The 23,664-nt window shown below is 36.1% G+C and overlaps 1 protein-coding gene across 1 annotated transcript in view; it reads left to right on the plus strand.

Moving 5' to 3' along the window:
* Positions 1–23,664, plus strand: part of slc7a11 (solute carrier family 7 member 11) — a 138,950-nt gene that overhangs the window by 86,714 nt on the left and 28,572 nt on the right. Inside the window, exons 7-8 of the mRNA XM_039751681.1 lie at positions 4,589–4,712; positions 22,507–22,610. Coding sequence (XP_039607615.1) covers positions 4,589–4,712; positions 22,507–22,610 — 228 coding nt within the window. The remainder of the gene's footprint in view (positions 1–4,588; positions 4,713–22,506; positions 22,611–23,664) is intronic.

Consider the following 23,664-nt stretch of genomic DNA (forward strand, 5'->3'; position numbering starts at 1 on the left):
GGTCACACCAAATACAGAAGCAAAGGTTCACATACAATTGCCACTCACAAATATGTAATATTTGATCATTTTCCTTAATAAATTAATGACCAAGTATAATATTTTGTCTCTTTATCTACTTTTAGGACTTGAGTGAAAATCTGATGATGTTTCAGGTCATATTTATGCAGAAATATAGAAAATTCTAAAGGGTTCACAAACTTTCAAGCACATTCTTTCTTGCATTATGCATCTGACTTTGTTAGGTGCTAGTAAAAGTATCCATTAATTGATTGTGTTTTTTCCTTCAATGGAGAACAATGAAGTACTTCTGTTCTCTCTTTACTTTATATATTATGATCTGTTGTCCATTATTCAGCAACTTCTCCACCTGAACATGAATACAGCACTACTATATATATTTTGTATAAATGACAAATTAAAACATGCATTACATAAAGAATGGTCTTTCATGCTGCTTAGAGCAGCAGTGTACAAATGCTTTATCCTCATATTTTGAGAAGCATCTTAATAACAGTTATAGAATGACACAGTGGCAAGTAGCACAGATTAGTAAATGCAGTTAGCAGATGTTCACTGTAAGACCTTTAAGTGGGCCCAAAACTGCTGTTTTCTGTCAGGTGGGCTGTATTCTGTAGCTGGTGAAGTGTATAATGCTTCAGTTACATCATCTGTCACACAAAAGCAATTGCCGCTTTTATTTGTCACTTTATTAATTATTATTTGTGAACATTCCTAATTTAAAGTCACTACCTGCAGTCAGATACTCCTAAGCTGTCATAAAACTGCAAAGCTGAAAGTAAACAAATGCATGTAAACCGTTATAATTGTTTCTTTTTAATTCTACCAAGCAATTATCTTACCATGCCTGTCTGCTTAGTTTATGCATGTGCTTGTTTCTTCTTCCTCTTTGTTTTTCTTCTTCTATGTAACTTGTGTCTGTCAATTTCCCTTTCCTTTCAGGTGGCTAGTGATTTATTTAAATGGAATTCTTCACCTTGGGACAAAGGTAATCAGTAAGATTGAGGTTAACCATTTCAAAGGAAACCGAAAGAGGTTAATTCTCCAACTTGCCTAATTACTCCAGAAATGTTCAGGGATAATGTAAACATATAGACTTTTGCAGTCTGATGAGCATAAAATAATTAAATTAATAAAATTTGATAAAAAAAAATTTGCCAATCCCGAGGCATCTATCTATCCATCTGCCTGTGTCTCTATCCATCTACCTCTGCCATTGTAAACTACCTATCTGTACTTCTTGCAATAAATTAAAGGGGACTTGAATTCATATAAAATGTTGCTCATCAAAATACTGTTTCAACATAATTATATTCATTTTATATATATATATATATGTGTGTGTGTGTGTGTGTGTGTGTAGTTGATATTTTAGAATATAAGTGCTTTGACCAATATAGCCTACTTTTTTCCGTGCAAGTTTCTCAATAAGTCAATCAGTCCTAGTAATTAATAGGTGGCCTTCAAAATAGCCAACAGGGGTCCAAATATAACTTATTGAACTATCTTGCTGTCACCTAACAGAGATAACTTTTAACCTCTGCCAGTCTGCTACTTCCATACCCATTTAGTATTTGTTTCCAGAGCATACTTTTGATTTATACTATACATCCTATCACCTCCTGGCAGTGTCTTCTTTTTTGTACTGGCATAACAGTCTATTTGTGGTACTGCTGGTGCCTCTTAGATATAAATTTCTTTTTCTTTAAAGTTCCTTTCATGCCTTGCCTAGCATCCTACATCCTGCACTTCACCAGTCCATCAGCTTACAGAGAATATGGGACCAAAATATATATTTTATATATATATATATATATATATATATATATATATATATATATATATATATATATATGACATTTGTTCTGCCAGAAATTCTCTATTAAACCATATAACAATTAATTTTATGCAACCTCTTATTCTGCGGGGAGAGTTACACTGTGTCCAACCCCAAATAAGTTATAAATGAATTAAAAGGTACATTTACACACACCACAACCAGTGGAATAATTTGGAAGTCATGACTCAGGATAATCTGCACATCCATGGTATGGTGGGAAAGCAGGAGAACCTAGATAAAATCATGCATTGACATGCTAGTCAGGTTACTTAGTGCTTTTAAACTAGCTTAGGGGGACTGACCTTGCAAAACACTACAATCGTTACAAGTCCACAGCTATCTCCTGTAAAAGCATCCTACAGAGACAGGATAGTCTCCGGCCTCCTTTGACCCTAAATTCAATTGATCAGATTTGAGAATGTGATGTTGTACCTTTTTTTTTCTTCTCCCATCTCTTCAATATGTGTATCCAAAACATTTAAGTCACGCCTTGAAAATTCTCTGTGGCCTGCTAATATAATTAAAGAAATTTTGTTTGATGAAATACATTGCAATCTATATGTGCTGTTCAAATATCACTTATGACTTGTGCTCTTCAACTCACTATCTCCATGACCATTTCACTCTGGTGGGTAAAGCAATGATATATCAAGGAATGAGAGTGACCTTCAGTTTATATCCTCATTGTTCACTGTTAGATACTACTCTTTGCAGCATACAGGATCTATGGGGCTTTCATATTATGGTATCCACATACAAGACACTTGTGAAAATATTTTGAGATAAAATGATTCATACATTAAGTATCAATAATTACACTATATCTACTATGTAATTACCTGTATAAGTACAATGTAACTATGAGTTATTACTCTATACTTACTGTGTAATTCAAAGAAACACTATAGTTAATTACTTAGTTGTCATTGTTACTCCACAGTTTATATAATTACAATGTAACAATTTATCACTGATCCAAAAACAAGTGTACTTACATAGTTACATTGCATCTGTATTTTCAAAATGTAATAAAAACATCAGGGTATGTAACTACAACTATGTAATAGATGTTCCATGGTCTGGGCATTTTTAATGCAGAAATGCAGTGCAGATACAGTGTAACTATGTAAGTACACTTGTTTCTGGATCAGTGATAAATTGTCTCTTCACCACAAACCAAGTATATGCAGTTGGTCATGGTAAATTGGTTCAACATGAGTGATAATAGATCTGGTGTTCACTGCAGTGCTTTACTAGATAAAGCAAAAAACAAAATCAGAAATTAAAAAAGAAAAACAACAACAAGACACTTTTAGGATTTTTCAAGCCAAACTATAAAATATACTGGTTTACACTGTAATTTTATATGTGGCACTCTAACCTAATATTCAGTATCTCCTACCAAAATTGGCCTTTTCTTGTAAAATAAAAAATCAACCTCCAGTCATTTAGTTATCTTTTACCTATTAAAATGTATTTAACAATACATTTGAAATCCTCATAACTCTTTTTGAATTAATTAAAAGAAGTAAAATCTTCATCAGGCAAGCTAAATGTTGTTTTCTCGTATTAACATTCTGTGGAGCACTACCAAACATTATTGACTAATTTCATAAACTAACTTCTGCTTCATTTAAAAGTGTATTTATGAAATGTTGCAATTATATACAACACATATTGCATATTTAAGTACATTGATTATTTGTACCTTTGCATAATATATTATGCGTATTGAATTTTAGGCTCCTAAATAATGTTGCATAGGCATTGTGTACGCAGTTTGACAAAGTATAATTTAAAATTGCTCTTGAGTAATGATGTATTAAATAAGGAAAGTATTTTAGGTTGATGTTCCACATACTGTTTACATTGCTCGAGCCCCTGCATCAAAGTCTTGTTTAACAATTGGATGGTTTCTCAACACACAAAAAAGGTTTGGGGCAGCCACCCGTACATTATCCCTGGCTGCAAAAGTGTACTGAAGACAGCACTGAATTGCACTGGTTGAGTTCCAAACTGAACTAATTTGAATTGTGAAAAGATGGCCATTTTAAAAAACCAAAACTGGAAGTGATGTCATCTTGGCACCAGAACTGGAAGTGACGCCATTCTCAGTGCTGGAAACAGAGGTGACATCAGTTTGCCATTGGAACCGGAAGTGATGTTATTGATGTTGAATCAGATAGGTTTTCACGTATTTGGCCTGCAGAGACAACAAAAGTAAGTTTAGCACACCCTGCCACTCCCTGGCCTGGTGGTTAATTTACCTTCTCTTGGTCCACTCAGCTTCCTCCTAATCGCACATGTGTGTCAAGATATATAAACTACCAGTCAAAGGTTTTAGAACACCTCAGTTTTTCTTCAAATGTAATGTGTTGAAATACAGTGAATGACCTAAAATGGTGAAAGGCAAGCAGTAAACTGCCAGATGTTTAAATTTAAAGTTTAGCTTAGCAAAAACTGCAAAAAGAAATGTCAGAATATTACAAACAGGCCTTCTTCAAGGAATGACTAATAGGTTACAACCTACAGATATTACTTTATATACACACACTTACAGACTTGATTTACTCTAACACCCTAGGTTTATGCAGGTTTGGAATATTATTCATTTTTGGGGTCTTGAAACATGGCTGGTACACAGTTTATAGTCTTTTTTTAACAGTAAATACTATCTACAGATTTTCTAACTCACATTTAATGTGTGCCTTTTCTTTTTGGTTTTAGAACTGTTCCTCTTGCTATATGCCTGTCAATGGTGATTGTAACATTTAGCTATGTGCTAATAAATGTGGCTTATTATGCTGTATTGACTGCCGATGAGATGCTTGCCTCAGATGCTGTTGCAATGGTGAGTAATTAAAAAACTAATGAATATTGACTTTCCATATTTAGGTTAAACCAAGCAACTTTCTTTTTCTAAAAGTGTCTAAATCGAATGTGAATCCTCTTGTGTATCAACAGCCAGAAACTGACTCATATTTAAAAAAATATATTTTTATCAAAATTGCTGGCCACACAGCAGAAAGGATGAATAGTTTTACAAACATTGTTAAGATTCTCATATTGATAGCTACATACTGTATTTTATTTATTGTAGCCATATTAATTCAACTTAATTTTATTTATGTAAAACCAAAAAATAGCTTGCTGTCCTTGCTGGAGTCTGATAACATTGTGCTAACATGCCCTCATTAGCTTGCAAAACCTTGGGAAAATTCCTTATGTAATGTTAGTTTTTATCACTCTTTCTCAATACCAGTGCACAGGTCTTGTAAGAGTTTAACTGATTAAAAAGGTGCTGTTCTCTCTCTTGCTGAAATTTTTGATACCGTTTTGATTCATATTTCCTCTTTACTGTATTTTTTATCCAACTTTGATTTAAACCAAAAACCGTGCCCTTATCGTAATGTTTTGGTTTACATAGATACAGGTATGGTTCTTGTTGCCACTCTTTTTCTTACGTACAAACTACTGGTATCCTTGCAGTGGGTTTGTATTATGTATACTTCTTTATGGCAATTATATAAAGAAAAATCCCAAAACAGCAGTCATATATAGAATTTTTTTTTATTCAATTTTGTGTAATAGTAAAATGTGTAAACTTTCAAGGGTGTGAATACTTTCTTATAGGCACTATAAATTCATGACATGAATGATATGAGAGAAATTTGTTTCAGTAAAAATAACCTTCACATTGCATGATATATACACTTATATAGTTTGCAAACTGAACCATCATTTGAACCCTGTTACAACGTCTCTTATGAAATTTTACTCCCATCATGAAGGTCCCTTGGAGACTGATCTGCTAAGTCCTGACTGATGTAGTGGCTTTTAAAGAGCTGGCTCTTAGCACATTCGTCCTCTGGAATGTAAACTTGTATCGCAGTGGTTGTTGTGCAAGCTACAGAAAAGTTTCATCAGTCTGAGTAACTATTTGAACTTGTTAACAACATTTTTATTTCTATAGCTCATTTTCATACAAGGAATGCAGCCCAAAGTGTTTTACACAATATAAAAGAAGAGTTAAAAGAGAGAAGCAAAACACAATTAAAAAAAAATGGATAGTTAGATATAACTGAATACATTATATATAAAAAATAATTCATAATGAATCAATATGTACTTAACAAGTAGTAGACTCCTAATTTGACGATAAGTTTTTTAGGTCCATTAGGATAAGTCCAATCCAGATGGCCAGGGAGGACAGAAAAAAAAAAAACTCCAGAGGTGAGGTGCTGGAGAAAAAAAAAAAAATCTGCAGGGGTTCCAGGTTAAAAGACCACCCAGTCCCTACTGGACATTCGAACTAACATAAAGCTGCTAAAGTCAGTCGCATTATTTTTAGTCTTCATTTTAGACACTCTGATGCAGTAAGTCTCATAGACAGATGGAGTATGTACTTTCATTCCATCATCACAAGTGGCTGCACATTACTTTGATAAGGTGATGGTGACATGAAACACCACCACAAAGAAACCTGAAAAGAAAACAGAGAAAAGTAGGAATTTATAATGATAGCACATCCATGAAGTATATGGTATTGCAATGCATATCTAATCTATTACAAGTAGATCAGAAATGCAATTAAGAGAAGGCCAAATTGAAAACCAAATTTTTTTAAATTGATCAATGATATTCGCCCGGCGTATCTCTATCCATAAAATATTCCAAATTGTTCCACTTCTATTATGCTTCGCTCTTGGTATAATAAGCAAACCAGTGTGGACAAGTTCTCCAAAATATATGAAGTAGCAAGATTATTCAGAGCTTTATATACCATTGGCAGTATTTTAAAATCTATTCTAAAGGACACAGGTAACCAGTGTAATGATCCTAAGACCAGTGAGATGTGCTTGGATTTTCTTGTGCTGGTTAAGATTCTAGCTGCTGCATTTTGAACTGCAACCAGATGATGTCTTCCTAATGTAGTCCTGTTAGGAGAGCACTACAGTAATTTAGTCCAATTACTGGAACAGGTAAAAAACAGACATTGGACAAAAGCATAGATGTAGCTAACACAGCACAGCTTATTGTCTTTTTCAGATTTATTGGAGATGGAAAGTTTGCTGAGCAACTTTTATTTTGCAAAGAAATTCAGGGGAAGACAATAGGTAAAATTTAATTGACTGGGTCACCAGTGCCATGACAGGCACTACATTATGGAGTTTTCGCGTTAATAAAGGCCAGAGCTCCAGATGCTCTGGATACATACTGCATGCTTCACAGAGAAGCACTTGTCTCTAAAAGGTTTGAGGACGAATTACAACAAGTGCTTCAAGATGTTGTTAAAGTTGTAAATAATATTAAAGCACATCCCCTTAAACACAGGCTGGTTGCCAAACTGTGCACTGACATGGGTGCCAGTTTTGAAAACCTGCTGCTGTATTCTGAGGTTCCGGTGTTTGTCACACAGGGCATTTTTACAATGAGTGTTTGATCTTTGTGAAGAGCTGCATGAATTTCTCTCGCCTGAGAATTCCCAGTTTGCTAGCTGTTTTGACAACCAGTCTTGGGCTCTGAAGCTGTGTATTTGGTCAACATATTTCAGAGTGTGCAGGGCCATGATCACAGCATACTTAATGTGTAAGATAAAGTGTGTTCATTTTCACAAAAAATTGGACATTTGGAGAGAACGCTAAATGAAGGAAATACTTTAATGTTCCCAGTCCTTCACCAGCAGCTAGGAACATCCAGTGCACCTGCAGATATAGTCCTGCCTATAATATTGTCACATCTGACACACCTGAAGGAATACTTTAGTGACTATTTCCTAGACCTGGACAATAGTCATTTAAACTGGATCAAAAGTCCATTTGAGTCCAGAACTGAAGAGCATTGTATTGATTTGAGGTCAAAAGAGGAATTAATTGAAATAACCAATGATGGAACTTTGAAAATGCAATTCTCTGCCATTCCACTGTCAGAATTTTGGAAGAATTTCAGAAACGAATAAACAGTGTTGAGCAAAAAAGCCATCCAATGCCTCTTACCATTTGCAACTACATATCTGTGTGAGGCAGGTTTGTCTGCATTGACACTGAAAAAAAAATGGAAAATGATTTCAGATTATGCCTAAGCCAGCTGCAACCCAGAGTGGACAAACTGTGCAAGAACATCTAAGCCCAAAAGTCTCACAAGGCCTAGGGTGAGTTCAATTTATTTATTACTAGCAAAATACCCACGCTTTGCAGCAGAGAAGTAGTGTGTTAAAGAAGTAATGAAAAAGAAAAGGAAACATTTTAAAAATAACGTAACATGATTGTCAATGTAATAGTTTTGTGACAATTATGACTGTTGCTGTCATCAAGGATTTCATTATTATTATTTCTTTCAATCAGGTTCGTATTTGGACAGTGTGCACAAAACCACGCTTTTATCAAGGCTTCCGTCGGGTAGTCTTTTGAAATGAAATTTCCCTCCGATCAGTCCTAGAAACGCGCTTTCTTCCGACTCTTACATTTTTGTAGCTGTGATGTGTGCATCAATGTAATCGATGTACCAGGAAATCATGCATTGACAAAAGTTACCCTTTGCTTGGAATGCAAAGTGTGATTAAATGTGTTATTTTTTTAATGCGTTATGGAGTACATGCATCGAAGCTTCTCAGCTGTGCTTGTGCTAAGAAAAGGAAACATTTTAAAAAGTAACGTAACATGATTGTCAATGTAATAGTCTTGTGACCGTTATGAGTGCTGCTGTCATCAAGGATTTGATTAGCATTATTTCTTTCAATCAGGTTCGTATTTGGAGGACGTGTTGTTTTCAAGTTATATTCCGTATTTGTCAACCGTTGTAAAGATAACAGGTTTCATTCATCAAAGTGTTCACCACCCAAATCGGAACTCGTGAATGTAAGATGTTCAACAGGCATTCCTGGTAGTAAGTTGTTGAAATTGCCTGTGAATATTTAGCGGTAGCGTGTGTATGAACTTAATTTAATCTTTTCCAGTCCTGCAAAGTCAGTTGACGCGAGCCGCTTGGAGTACATGCATCGAAGCTTCTCAGCTGTGCTCGTGCGATCTTGCGATGTCCACGACTTTATTTAATTTTAGCTAAGACCTGGCACTTCAAAGTTTCTTGTTACAGCAATTTTAACTCCGCAACAAAGTGATCCAAAGTCTCGTTTATACCTCATGCCTTCTCATTAAACTTGTATCTCGCGAATACCATACTCGTCGTAGGCATGACAAACGGCAGCGGGAGTGTGTCTATAAACTTGATTTAAACTTACGGTTCACACTGTGCTTTTTTTCCGCAGTTGTGTAATTCGGTTTTTGTTCAGCACTCTTTGGAACTGTTGCTTTTTGTCTGTGCACTGCGTCAGTTCACGTGAGCCGCTCGGTGTACATGCATCGAAGGTTCCCAGCTGTGCTGGTGCCATCTCGTGCGATGTCCACAGCTGTATTTAATGTTAGCTAAGACCCGGCACTTAAAAGTTTCTCTCGCAGTTTCGCTGAGTTTGTGCCAAACACCACCCTGACCATCTCATCTTCGTCTGCATAAGCACAGTCCTTCACCCGTTAATATTTAGCGCCAGTGTTTCTATTGGATGTCCGCTGACAGACGGCCTTATATGGGCAGGCACTATCGGCCATCGAGCAGACATCTATTATAGTATATGGACGAAAAAATAGGTTCCAGTTATGACCATTACGCGTAGAATTTCGAAATTAAACCTGCCCAACTTTTGTAAGTAAGCTGTAAGGAATGAGCCTGCCATATTTCAGCCTTCTACCTACACGGGAAGTTGGAGAATTAGTGATGAGTCAGTGAGTTCGCTCGCTCCTTGTCTCTGTCTCTCTTGCACCGACTTGCTCCCTTTAACCTCCGTCTTTTCTTTTCCTTTTTTCTCTGATCTTTCTGTTCCCCCAATCGACTCGTGCTTCATTTTATATTGCGAGGGGCCATAGCAGCTGCAGCACATTAGCCACGGGAACAATCACGGATGTGGGCAGTTCCTCACCTGTGCACTAGGTGAGAAACACCCACACCGCAGTTCACCCCATGGCTTGCTATGGCCACCACGCCCCCTCACTAAGCCGCTGCGAGTGCAGTGATTATTTATTTAAAAAAATGGCCTTTGCTCAGCGAGCTGTGGACCCATAACACCACACAGAGGCATCAAGATTATCTTTCTTGAGCAAGGGTTTATCTACTGCTGTCTTTAGAGAATCTGGGGAGACTCAAGTATCTAATGAGAAGTTAACTACAGTATATCAAGTACACTGTGAATGAGCACATCAGAAACTTCTTTAAAAAAGCATGTTGGGACTGGTTCAAGGGTACAAATGGGAGACTTTAATTGAGTAATTATTCTATGAAGTTCAGGTAAACCTGTTTTAGTCAAAGGATTTAGTTCACTATAGTAAGCACTATAGAGGTCAACAGTATATACCTTTGATGGATGTATTATATTCCATCTTGTTTATTTTGTGATTAAAGAATACTGCAAAAGCTTTACATGTTTTGTTTGAGGTTTTCAGAAGGCAAACGGCTTATTGAGTTGGGTTTAGAAGATGATTGATAGTTGAAAATAAAAGTGGATTTCCTGCATTTTCATTTATAATTTTAGAAAAATAGGACTGTCTTTCAAGACATACTGCTTTATTATATTCAGTGATATGCACCTTCAATATTTCATATTGAACTATTAATTTAGTTTTCCCCCATTTATGCTCAGTTTAGACAGAGCACAAATCCTCCAAGGTATTTTGGTGCTATTGGATTTTTTTAACATTTTTTTGGTCTTACAAATATCAGTTTCATCTTCCAACTTAGCATTTAAATTATCCACCTTCTTGATTACATTGCTGGCTATATTAGTACAAAAATACACTGACTGGTCATGCATAATATTAGTAAACTTAGAGGCTGCTGTTGCATCAAAATAATGTTTTGTAACATTATGCTTTTTAGTTCTAGTTACCAGTATTTCTACATCAAGTGAAATGTAGAAATGGTCAGATATACCAAGACTATAACCTGCCTCACATTAACGCCTAACCCTTTTGAAATTACTCAGCATATGTCCCTTTAGATATTACCAGCATGTGTCCTCCCTTATGTGTAGCCAGACTGACGTGCTGGCTAAGTTTAAAAGAATGCAGTAAATTGCTAAATTCTCTTGCTTTGGGGACAGACTGGTTATCAATATGAAAACTGAAGACGCCTACTATTAGGAACCTAGAAAAATTTGTTATTATTATAGATACTAAATCTGAAAATTCTTTGATAAAAGACACATTATATTTAGGAGGTAAATAAATAGTCAATACTAGAGGTTGCCATACTCCTTGAATAATTACACCATGATACTCTAAAGACATGAAAGTACCAATACTGGCATCTTTACAACTTAACTCGAAAAAATACTCCCTAGACTGCCACCTCTTTTACCATGGTGAACAGTGTGAGCAAAACTGTAATTAGGAGGTGCTGCTTTAATTAACACTGCAGCTCCATCACTACTAAGCCATGTTTCAGTCAATGTCAGAAATTGTGTAAAATGTCTTGTTGGTTAACGCTCTAACGGTAAGCAGTGCCATACTGAGGGTCTCAGAAGTGCACAGCTGTACTAACATTTTGGGACAGCTTATGGTGGCAATTAAGTTATCCACATTTATACCAGTTTGTCCGAACCATTTTGCTAAATTATGATCAGTAACTATAGTGCTAATATAGTGCACATCCACAGGTAAATCCTCTGCAACATTGTCATATCTTAATACGAGTTTATGACTAACATAAGAACTAAAATAAGGAAATCATGCACAATGAACAGGGTGTAGGCCATTATGTCTATAGAAACACATTCTCCCTCAAAGAAGTTCCCAGTTATCCAGAAAACTGATGTATACTCATAAATACTTTTTAACAGGCTAACAATATTAACGTTTAAGATATTTTAAAGCTTTTAACTAGTAGAAGGTGATATTACTTTTATACACTATTTAACAGGCTCTCAATATTACTACTAGGTGATTTTAAGGAAAATGAGACATTTGTCTCTTTCACAACATACTCAAAGGCAGCTGTGAGCACAAATGTGAAACAGGTAATGTTATCATTTTGCTTCCAGCACGTTCCCACATTTAACCTAAAGCACAATAGCTAATTTAACAGAATATTGCCAGCATTCCTGCTGTGTAAATGGATGATGGCAAATTGCTAGAATCTGTAGGACGGGTGCATGTAGTGGGTATCTGAGAAGGTGAATTAAAGATTAAAAGCTCCGTCTGTCATTCAGATGGGGTGGTAAGGGAACCAAATTTAAGAATGCTGATCCATCCATTTCATCATGTGCTAACTTTCTTTTCATCCCATGCCCCACTTCCTCGCTCTTCTCTACATCTTCCTGTCATCTTGCACAACAGAAAAATAACTGATAATGGCGAGTCAGCCAAAATTGTTTTAATGTTTTATTTTTAGTGTGGTATTATCTTCAGTCACACATATCTTTTCCTTTTGTTGATGCATGCTGACTCAGCCCTACTGTAGCTCCTTAAAAATGTACACATTTTATTGTGAAATATTGGGATTTTACTGGTCATAAACCAAATCCAGTCCCCTTATTTTGATATCTGATATGCTCAGTACTAGTACTTTATGGTGGACTTTAGACTTACTTTTTGACAAATTCCTGACATTTTGCTGGTTTAAAAAAATATCACTCAAACAGATCCATTTTATTACTAAAATATTATGTGCATTTTTGATGTGAAAGCAGCTTACAGGAATACTAGTCCTCTACTTGTGTGACTGAGTGCCAACACACTTTCTTTAAATTAACAGAAAACATAATTCACAACTTTTGCCATAACGACTTATTATGATGTCATATTTGATGCAGTGCAAAACTAGGCATTCTAGGGGTCAATTGCCAGAATCAATTCATGACATATATTTGACATTAATAATGTCAAAAATATGCTGAGAGAGAAGTTTAGCAGCACATAGTAAACAACTTTTCTTTCACATCCTTAACGTTGTGTTTTTTTTTTTCTTTTCAGTATGTAGGACATACTTGCCATCATGCTGGTAAAGTCTGACTTGCAGCAAAGCAGGCAAGTGCCTTATCAGCGTCTCAGAGTGTCCGAACCAGACAGGTTTTAAGAGAAATGGTCTGTAATGTGGCAAAAGTGTAGCAGTGGGAACACTAAAGTGTCAACAAACAGCAGTTGCAAATATAGATTGGCTAGGAGTGATCAAGATCACCCAGCGTTGCACAGAATGCCTATTATAAATAAATAGTGGGAAATTTGCTGATGTGCAGCTATTTCAGATACTGCAAGGCTGGCTGCCTTTGGTGGCCTTGCAAAATAATAGCGGCTTTTCAGCAGATATTTTTTTTATTCTTTTGCACCCATGCAGTGCTATATTTTATAATAACATAACAAATTATTTTAACAACCATTATTTTCTAATGTATTTTTAATGTAATATGTCTTTGAAAATTTTTATTTTAGACAGGGCAGCTGTGATTGAACAATACAGTATATCTCATTATAGTGTTCATTATTTTTGTCAAATACAATCAGCATAAATATTCATTTTGTATATATAATCCTTTTGTTCTTTATTTAGATATTGTGCCCCAGCAGTCAAAATGGCCAAGTATCTTTTTCTTTGCAATGTAATCATGGTATATGTGTTGAGAAAATGTGTATAATTGCTAAATGGTATAATAAAACAGCCTACTGTAGCTACTATAAAATGATTCTCTTTGTGAAGGTGGTGGTGATTGCACTTTCTCTGCTTTTTGATTTAATGTTAGGGCTTTTTGTCTGAGCAAGAATAGCAATCCATCGCCATCTCTGCTGTAAAAGCAAGAAAAATAAAAAATTTTAAACCACACCCTTGCTCCCCAAAAACATTAAAAAAGCTAGAGATGGTTGTTAAAAAACACAATCCGTTGAAGTATAACTATATATATATGTAAGGAAGATCTTGTCATCCATATTACATAAAGAGTAAACTGGCTAAAGACCATCTTAGCATATTTCAGGTTTACCACAAACAAAAATCATGTGCAATTAATTTAGGAAATTTTAAAATAAACTTGGGCGGCACGGTGGCGCAGTGGTAGCACTGCTGCCTCACTGTTAGGAGACCCAGATTCGCTTTCCGGGTCCTCCCTGTGTGGAGTTTGCATGTTCTCCCCATGTCTGCGTGGGTTTCCTCCGGGTGCTCCGGCTTCCTTCCACAGTCCAAAGACATGCAGGTTAGGTGCATTGGTGATCCTAAATTGTCCCCAGTGCGTGTGTGTGTGCCCTGCGGTGGCCTTGTGCCCTGTGCTGGCTGGGATTGGCTCCAGCAGACCCCCGTGACCCTGTGTTACGATATAGCGAGTTGGGTAATGACTAACTGACTGACTAAAATAAACTAAATGCAAAGCCAAAATTAGTTATTTTTGTGGAGATCCTGCTAGCAAGAAACAGCTCCATAAGCTTATTTCCAATCACATTGATTGAGTACATGCATAGGGTGTTCACAAACTAAAAAAAGTGAGAAATGGATGGATGGATCCATAGAGTAGGGAAACAGAAACATAACAGGAAGGTGGCGTATAATTTATTTTTTCATATAATTTAGATACAGTAACACAGGCAGATGTGATTGACTCATTGTCACTGAACAATAATGATGGCAGCATGGCAAACTTTGGAATAGTTTTGAATATGCATATCAAAGTGAAGAAAAACTAAAAACATATGGTGAAAAAAGCAGAAACACAATAAATTGAATTCTAAAAATGTTGAACTATATTTGAAAATGAAGTTAATGAGAACACTCAAGAAATTGCCTAAAAAAATAAAATATCAGATATTAACATCAAAATAAAGGTAGCATTCCAAATACTAAATGAGAAATCAATGTGTTAAAATGGATGCTGGAATCCAAGACCAAAAAAAGGCATTTCTTAAATACTCTTTTAGTAAAAACGGCTTATGAGTAGTACAGTAAATAGCAAAGGAACTAAATGAATACATGAACAAAACGCATACACTCTCTTTTCTCCATTCCCTAATTTAAATGCATCTTTCCTACAACTTGTCAATTCTCTAGTGCACTTCTGGTTAGCACAGGGCCCATGTATCCCAAAAGCCACTGTAAGGTCCTAATATTTCATCTAATGCCACAGGTTTACCCATATTATTCAAAACAAGAAACAAAGCAAAGTCTTCAAAATTCTAAAATTAATTTAATTAACATTAAATACAATCCATTTCGTCTCGTCTTCCAAAATAAAATGTCTTTTCTTGTTGAGGGTTACCCTTTTTTTTTACCCAAAACAGAAAATTCAGTTTTTCAGTATTAAAGTGAAACAGGCATTTAAGCATACCAGAGCAAATTAAGAGGAGAATCAGTCAAGACAATAATCTTTACAATAAGGACTAAGAAACCTCTAAGTTGGGTATCTGAAATGGATAACTTGTACATAATCAACAACAGCACACAACAACACTTTTATAATATATTCCTTTAGTGCAGGCTACATTTAAAAGCTTTACCTTTACACTGTAAATGTTGTTCAAAACTAACTTTTCTATAATTGGCAACAACAGATATCCTTCATGCAGTTGCAGCCATTTTTTTGCTAAAATAGTAGTTTATGACCCTTGCAGTGAAAGATGTTGTGATTATTTGCAGTTTTTATTTTATTCTCTGTAATAGAAATGATTTTGTCACAGGCAGTTGTGCATATTTGCTGTACTGTTGGGTCCCTGTTGTTATGGGTGTGTCCTCAGAAGCTGTGACCCGAGTACTGTGATGCAACGGATATAAAAGATCTTCCAGTTGTGAAAGAAGCCCGGACACAGACAGACACTGAGACAGACAGATAACAAACACCTTCTGCACCTGCTCACACAATACAGTCAGTTCACCAACCCACAATAATGGCTCACAGTTCTTTCTTCTTTCTATTTCCGCCTCTACTCCACTCCTCACAAGCTCCGTCCTCTTCCACCCGACTCCAGCTCCTCGAGTGGAGTGAGGTGGCCTCTTTTATAATTCACCCAGATGTGCTCCAGGTGCTTCCTGATGATCTTCCAGGCAGCACTTCCTGGTGTGGCGGAAGTGCTGCCCTTGCACCCGGAAGCACTCCGGGCATACCTGGACTCTCTTCCGGCAGCACTTCCTGGTGTGGCAGAAGTGCTCCCTTCCAGGGCTCCATAATTATCTGGGCGCCCCCCAGCAATGACCACGGGCCCCAACAGGGATGAGGTTCCAAGTTCTATTCCCGTGACCCCCACGCAGACCAGGGCAGCTGCCTTCTTGTGGCCCGGGGAAGGTATCATCCCTCTCCTGGTTCTTCCAGGCGTCCCGGCTGGGTTGAATCCCCAGCTGTCCACCACACAGAGCAATAGTTCCCTATCTGAGCTACAGATAAAAAAAATTCTTGCTAAAAATCTTTGTGCTTTTTTATTTCTGTTTTGACGTTTTCTTATGTGCATTACTTTGTTTCTTGCTCTTCGGTTTTCTTTGATCATCCGGTTTTGACCCGTTTTGGTCCTGATTTTGTCTTCTCCTGGTTACTCCAAACCTCATCTTCCTTGAAGACATAACATCATGCTCTTCTTTACTTATTAGTTTGGATTTTGTGGCCCATTTAGTGCTGTTTGTGTTATGGAGAAATTGATTGTTATTTATTTACTTATTTTACTTTTTTACTGATTTTGTTTTTATGATGTCAGTTTTAGAAGAATGCACTGGGTCTTATGTGAGTTTTAAAAGACAATTTCCTGCCATGTTTTTAACTGTTTTAACCTCCACTATCCATGGATTGTTTTATTCGATTATTTGTTTATGGAAGAATTGGATGCACTGCACCTATTTGAACAATTTTGTTTTTGATTTTTAATAAAAACACTTAACACTCTCGCAACTACCCATTACTGTAAGCATGTGTTCTCATATGCCCGACTCATCTTGGTTCATGACTATCGATGGTTTGAGTTCAAGCGGTTCCCAGAAGGGAGCAGGGAGCCAACCTCGACTGTTAGTACCATCCACAAGATAAATTTCCAGAAGCAAGTGCTCAAACGATTGCATTATTCCTTCTCCTGGTTGAAATAATGTCTCAATATTTCAGAAGTCAGTCATTTTTGTTGATGAGCTGACTGTACAGCACTGAAATCATCAACAACACATTCTCAAGTGCACTGGGGAAATGCATTAAGAGTAACATGCATTATTTAGTCTGATAATTTTTAAAGTAGCAAGTAACTGCACACAATACTTGTTATACTGAAGTAAAAACTTCTGCGTCATTAATATCCCTGTAGCCCTGAGAATAAAGGAAGACATACACATTGTACAGCCAAGCCAAAAATACTGCTGCATACAATCTGGTAACAAAAACATATTAATAAAGTGTCAGTTTGACTAAACATACTTACAAAGCCTAATTATCACAGTCTTCATGCTTGTTTTAAGATTCACGGTGGCTGATGATGATGTTAACTCTTTTTTGTGTGATTTAATGACGTTGGTGAATTTAGGCAAAGGAGACTTTAAAAAGATTACTTATACATATAAATGCGGATTTTTAAGAAGCCAGGTTTCTGAGTTAGTCACCTTAGCCCAGTTATGTGTGTACATGTAAACACACTGTGTCTGTTAACCTCTCTGGGTGGTAATGGAGAGATAGACAGTGATCACTTGCAGCTGAGAACAAAGGATACAATTTGTGAATATATTGATAAAATCTGTGAACACCATAAGCCCAGTATCTTGTATTTACAAATTATTTTTTATTTTTGATTGCATAATACTCATCTACTCAATATGCAGGAATCCATGAAGAAAAGATATATAGCCATCTGTGTTTAAGGCTCTTTTTTAATATATATTTAGGACAGGGCCATAATTTTTACCATTGCATAATAAATCTCAGATAAACATTTTAAAAGGAGCATATCTGCTAGGCAGAACCTCCTTAGCATGAGAGAACAAAAGTAGTACTTTAGGTTAAAAATATGTTTTAGATAACTTAAATCTATTCTTGCATCAAATGTCTGAAAATCAGCATATTTTGGCACCGTGATATTTGTCTTTGTTGCACAAATAGACGTTCTCTGAGTTAGGCATTCTGTGTACCATTGGACTAACGTCACTGTCATTTTAAATCCAGGATATAATTGTTCTCTCTTGCTGTTCTTTCTAAGGTAATTTGAATTGTCAGACCACAGGGATTACAGTATATATCATTCTCAGTCACTCTGGTATGAATTTTATGACAAAAATGACACATAAGAGAAAACCACATGTAGTGTTTTTCTTAATGTTTCTTTTTTGGTTCTAAAGAGTAACTGTTCTTCAGTTGCAACATGACAATATAAATGGATTTTATTCTTTCGTTTACATGTATTTGCTTGGCAGACACTTTTATCTAAAGTGACTTACAACAGAGGTAAACATAACATTAGGCTAGGGCCTGTTTGTTCAGCAAGTGAAATATGACAGGTAAAAAAAGTTTATTGCCGCAGGTGAAAAGATATAATAATTAATAATTTTACAATAATTGATTATAATTGATAAAGCAACTAAACTTAACTAAATTAAAAAACAATGTAAAAGATCACAGATCATAGGGTTTTTTTTTTCTTTAGACAATTAGAAAAATATTCACAGAACAGGGTCTTCAATTGCTTCATAAATACATTGAAGGAGTCAGCAGTGTGGATGGAGGCACCTATTCCACCAACTGGGAACTACACGGGAAAAGACTCTCGATTCAGACTTGATACTACGCAGAGGCAGCATCACCAGACACTATTCACTGGCAGATCTGAGTGGGCATGAAGAATTATAGGACATCACCAGTGTCTCAATATACTAAGGTGCTGAACCAGTCACTACTCTGCAGGCAAGTAGCAGGGATTTGAACTTAATGTGTGCTGCCACATGAGACTGAGACTATGTAGTGACCTGAAGAGAGGAGTGACATGTGTCCATCTCGGCTGGTTAAATATAAGATGGGCTGCTGCATTCTGGCTCATCTGCTTGATAGCACATGCAGGTACTCCTGCCAGAAGAGAGTTGCAGTAGTCCAGACGCTACAAGAACAGAGCCTGGACCAGACGTTATGCTGCATACTCTGTTCTTGCAGATATTATATAGCATGATCATGCATTATTGAGAAACAGTAGAAATGTGGTCGGAAAAAGATTCCCATAATTATGGTTCATGCCCTCTAGTATATCATTCACTATTTAACTAAAAGAAATCTACTTGATCAGCTTTATCAATGCCTTTGACAGTTTTGAAAGATTGGTTTTAGTCCCTATTTGGACCTCTCTGTTCATCTCTATCTACATTTAAAGTGCATTTTCTGTGTGTTTTCTGATGATTGTGTGGGACTTTGGCACTTTGTTTGACATCTTAACATGATAAAGTGTTTGCTTGTCATATCAGTTAAAATATCGTGCACAAAATGAATTGCAGACCTACCGTAGATTTCAGGTGTGCCTTTTACCTATGAAAACTTCTTCTGAATAAGGTAAACCTTTGAAATGTAATATGAAGTTAATACTACCAGTGTTTCACTCTTTCTATGAAATGTAATTATAGAAATGACAGATAAGGTTATTTAAATGCAAGGGATTAACAGATAATTTTACTTGCATGCTAGGGATTAAATGTTGTTTTATTGCTATACTGCTGATGCATTTTAATTATAAAAATTATGTCCCAAAAAACAAACAAACAATTGGATGCTAGTACAATTACACAATCCTCAACTGGCATTAATCAATTACAATTACAATCAATTACAATCCTCAATTGGCATTAGATGTTTGTGGTACCTTTTGATATTTTTATGTTTGGACAAATCTCAGCAATATAAAATTTAAATGTTACATAAACAGAGAGCTTCACAATCTCCCACTGACAAGGAAAGCATTGTAATGCTCACAGTTCAGACCCGAGAGAGATGAGAGAGATGAGCTACTTAGGTGTCTAAGGGGTGTAGTTGTCTGTAGAAGCCAGCCTAAAATGACCATTGTAGAGTGTTGGGGGGAGGGAGCATGCATACAACACACAATAAGCATTTTGCAAGCACTTCTCTGCTGAAGTCCATTGGTCTGTGTGCATCTCAGGTAGAAACCTCTCTTTGATTGGCTCACAGATTGAAAAAAGGGTGGCAGATTGTGTTGCCACTAGTGTTAAGTGAGTGGTGTGAGGCAGAGCCGACAGTATTAATATGTGGGCACTGAATAAGGCAGCCACGCGGAAGATGCTAATGAAATTAAGGGTGGCTAAACATGGTGAGACCAGCAGTTTTGGCCATGGAAGAAAGAATAGACCATCCAAGGTTGTCTGAGTACTGAATCTATTCCTCCTTCTCACTCCCCCTGCCACCCACCAGGTTTTTTACAATGTATTGGTTATGAATTGCCTAAATGTAAACAGCAACAACTCAAGTTTAGAACCGAATGGCTTTGTGGTCAAAAATACAAAATATAATAACACAAAAAGAATACTCACACTGTTTACACTACATGACTCTAAGATTGTCTGGTAGTTGCAATAAATGCCTTGTGGACAGTGCAAGGCCCGCAAACAATTGAAAAAGTAATTTTCTGCATATCTGTTCTGTCTGCAATAGGACTCCAAACTTCTTTGAAATAGGGGCGTTATACTGATGACTTATTTTCCATTAAATGGGAGGAGCATATGTAGGTCTTCCTTGGTGGCTTTTTCTAAGCAGTCAAGGCAGGCCTTGTTAGCCGTGGGTGAAAATAAAGGTTTGATGTTGGCCCATTATGATCACTGTGATGTACTTTTCTTAAAGATATTGATCATCTTTTTTCAAATTATTGTTACTACCTTTAAGGACGTAAATTTTACAGGACTTTTCATACCTCAATTTGACTTGTGCAGCATAGGAGGTCTACATTTTAAAGCAGAGAATAAGGATCTGTAGCCCCATTTTTAAACTTGAAAGTTCAGATTTCACACACTATAATAATTAAGAGGAAAACATTGTGAAGGTTTGGGGACCGGCTGGGTACCCCATATAATATAATGAAGAGTACGATACTGAAAAGCGTTCAAACAAAAATGTCATGGATGTCTTTAATCCTCTGCTGGCTATTTGTGCTGCACCTTAGTGAGTTTTTCAATGTGTCATGCTAATCTTTGTCCATGCAGGTCTGTGCATGCAATGCTATTTAAGTTTTTCCAAAGCAAAATAAGATTGGCCCTACAAAAACAAGCTAGGGAGTAGACCACAAACATACCTGGTCTGCCCAGTAGAGGCAACCTTGGCTTTGGCTATGCCGCTAAGACTATCTGCTGGCTTCAGCTGGAAAAGGCCCCAGACATTAAGTGCTGGCAAAATAACCATAAATATCTCAAACTCAGGCCAGAATCCCCACAAAGAGAAGGACTTCCACAGAATTGTGGCTGGTATGAACAGGGCAAACAAAGAATCTTTATAAATAAACAACTTATTTAACAAATTTAGAAAAACACAAGGTAGAGTTCTACAAAGCAAAAGGAGGCAAAAATGGAGTTGGCTAAAAGGAAGTCTTCAGCAAAAAAAGTCAAAAAACACAGTAATCAGAAACCTTTAAACAAAGCAAAAAATAATAAAAATACCAAAAACACCAACTCCAAACACAGCAATAAGGACTTCTCAGCTGACATATATGGCCAGAGGGAGCACCCAGGGATAGTGAACTTTTGTGGCTCCACGAACAAATAACAAGAAATATAAGAACATTTAAAGGAACAATACACAATTAGAGGCAGAATCAATACATAAAAAATAAAACACATAACTCAAAAACATCAATAAAATACATATACACATGTAACACCGTAGCAGTGTTTGTTGATTGTGTGTTCCTCATTTAATGCTCTTTTACTGTTTCATTGTTCTTTAACACAAATACAACATGCAAAACTGGAAGTGATGAAGGTGAAGGAGAAGCAGGCATCAGTTACTGTGGTCTCTCAGGCACTTGGGGTCAAAGGCTTACCTTGCTTGAGCCTTGTAGATACTCCCAATATGCACAAACACTCATGAGTAAAGGAAGAACACTGCAGGGCCAAAAGAACTTGCATTACATGGCAGGAAGTCATCTTTCCCTACCATAAGATGCAATATTGTTCTAGGTAAGAAATTACATTGAACATAAAGGGTGGAAAATTGAAAAAAATGCTTAAGAAGACAAACTCAATCATTTTTTATGAACATTTTAATAATAAATTACCGAGGAAATAATATTACTTATTTTAAACACCATTTGGTGAGGCTTGCAGAAACAGAACTGGTATGCTGATGCTAATTGTAGAATCAAATATATATGGTTAGGAGGAAACCTTGACTTCAGCCAGGCACCTCTGACTACCTGCTGGCATGTGGAGATTAGAAACAGATTCAATACATAAAAATAAAATGCATAATAACTCACAAACAACAATAACATACATAAAAACATGTAACACCATAACAGGAATGGGGAGTTGAAAATGGGAAAAACAGCATCAAAAGCCAAAAAGTCCAGTCAGATCACTGTACCAAAATCCAAAATGCCAACAAAAATCACCATCAAAGGAGAGACAAATTAAATTGCCTAATTAGTTCTTATAATGCATACATTTTTCTGTTTCTGCTTCTTTTACAGAGCTTTGCTACAAAATTAATGGGGAAATTTTCCATAGCTGTTCCAATATTTGTTTCTCTTTCTTGCTACGGATCAATGAATGGTGGCATATTTGCTGTTTCTAGGTAAGCAGAATGTGTTTCTGTAATACAAAGCAAGTGCTTTAATACTGTTTGATTTTAATTTTTACAGTGAAATTTAATGCACAATAGAATAGCCCATGCTGCAACAAAGACAATCATATACTGTATAACTACTGTTAGTAATTTGATTTTTGAGTATACAAATTACGTCTATTTAATAATAACAGTATTTGGCATGGTCTCATTAATTTCAGTGAATAAGTATCTGGCAATTAGTTGTAGATTTAATATATTGCTCAAAAAAATAAAATTAAAGGAAAACTTTTTTTTAATTTTATTGATTTTATTAAAATCAATTAACATTTCATACATAAAACTCAAGTTTTACAAAAAATATTAAATAAATAAATAATAAAAAAGGTTCGAAACAAATCAACCCCCCCCAAAAAGAGAGCTAGGCCAGCAATATAAAACTTTATGCTAGTAAAGACAAGTGAATAGATACATTAATAAATGAATAAAGATAAATGGAGTAGATGAGGGAAGAGAACCTGATTCCGCAATTTACATGTTTATTCTAAAATGTTATTGATTAAATCCTGCCATGTTTAAAAAAAGTTTTGTACAGATCTTCTAAGTGTGAATTTAATTTTTTCCAATTTTAAATACAACGGTAATATATAACATCAGTTACCTACTGACTTAGAATAGGAGAGTTAGGATTCTTCCAATTGAGCAAGATAAGTCTACATGCCAGTAGTGTAGTAAAGGCAATTACAGTTTGTCCTTCTCGATTTTAAGCCCATCTGGAAGTACCCCAAACACAGCTGTTAGAGGATTAGGAGGGATTGTGACACCAATGCTGTCTGAATGGCATTTAAAGTTTTTGGCCCAAAATTATGTTAATTTGGTGCACTCCAAACAAATGTGTTCGGAACTTGATTGCAGTTTTCGCAGGTTGGATCTTGACTTGGAAACATTTTAGATAATTTTAAACAAGAGAGATTCACTTGGTACATAATTTTGAGTTGAATAATTCTATGCTATGCGCATATGGAGCTCAAATGAATTCTGTGCATTGCTACTTTCCACTCCT

This window comes from Polypterus senegalus, chromosome 4, assembly GCF_016835505.1.
Source record: "Polypterus senegalus isolate Bchr_013 chromosome 4, ASM1683550v1, whole genome shotgun sequence".
NCBI classification, from domain to species: domain Eukaryota; kingdom Metazoa; phylum Chordata; class Cladistia; order Polypteriformes; family Polypteridae; genus Polypterus; species Polypterus senegalus.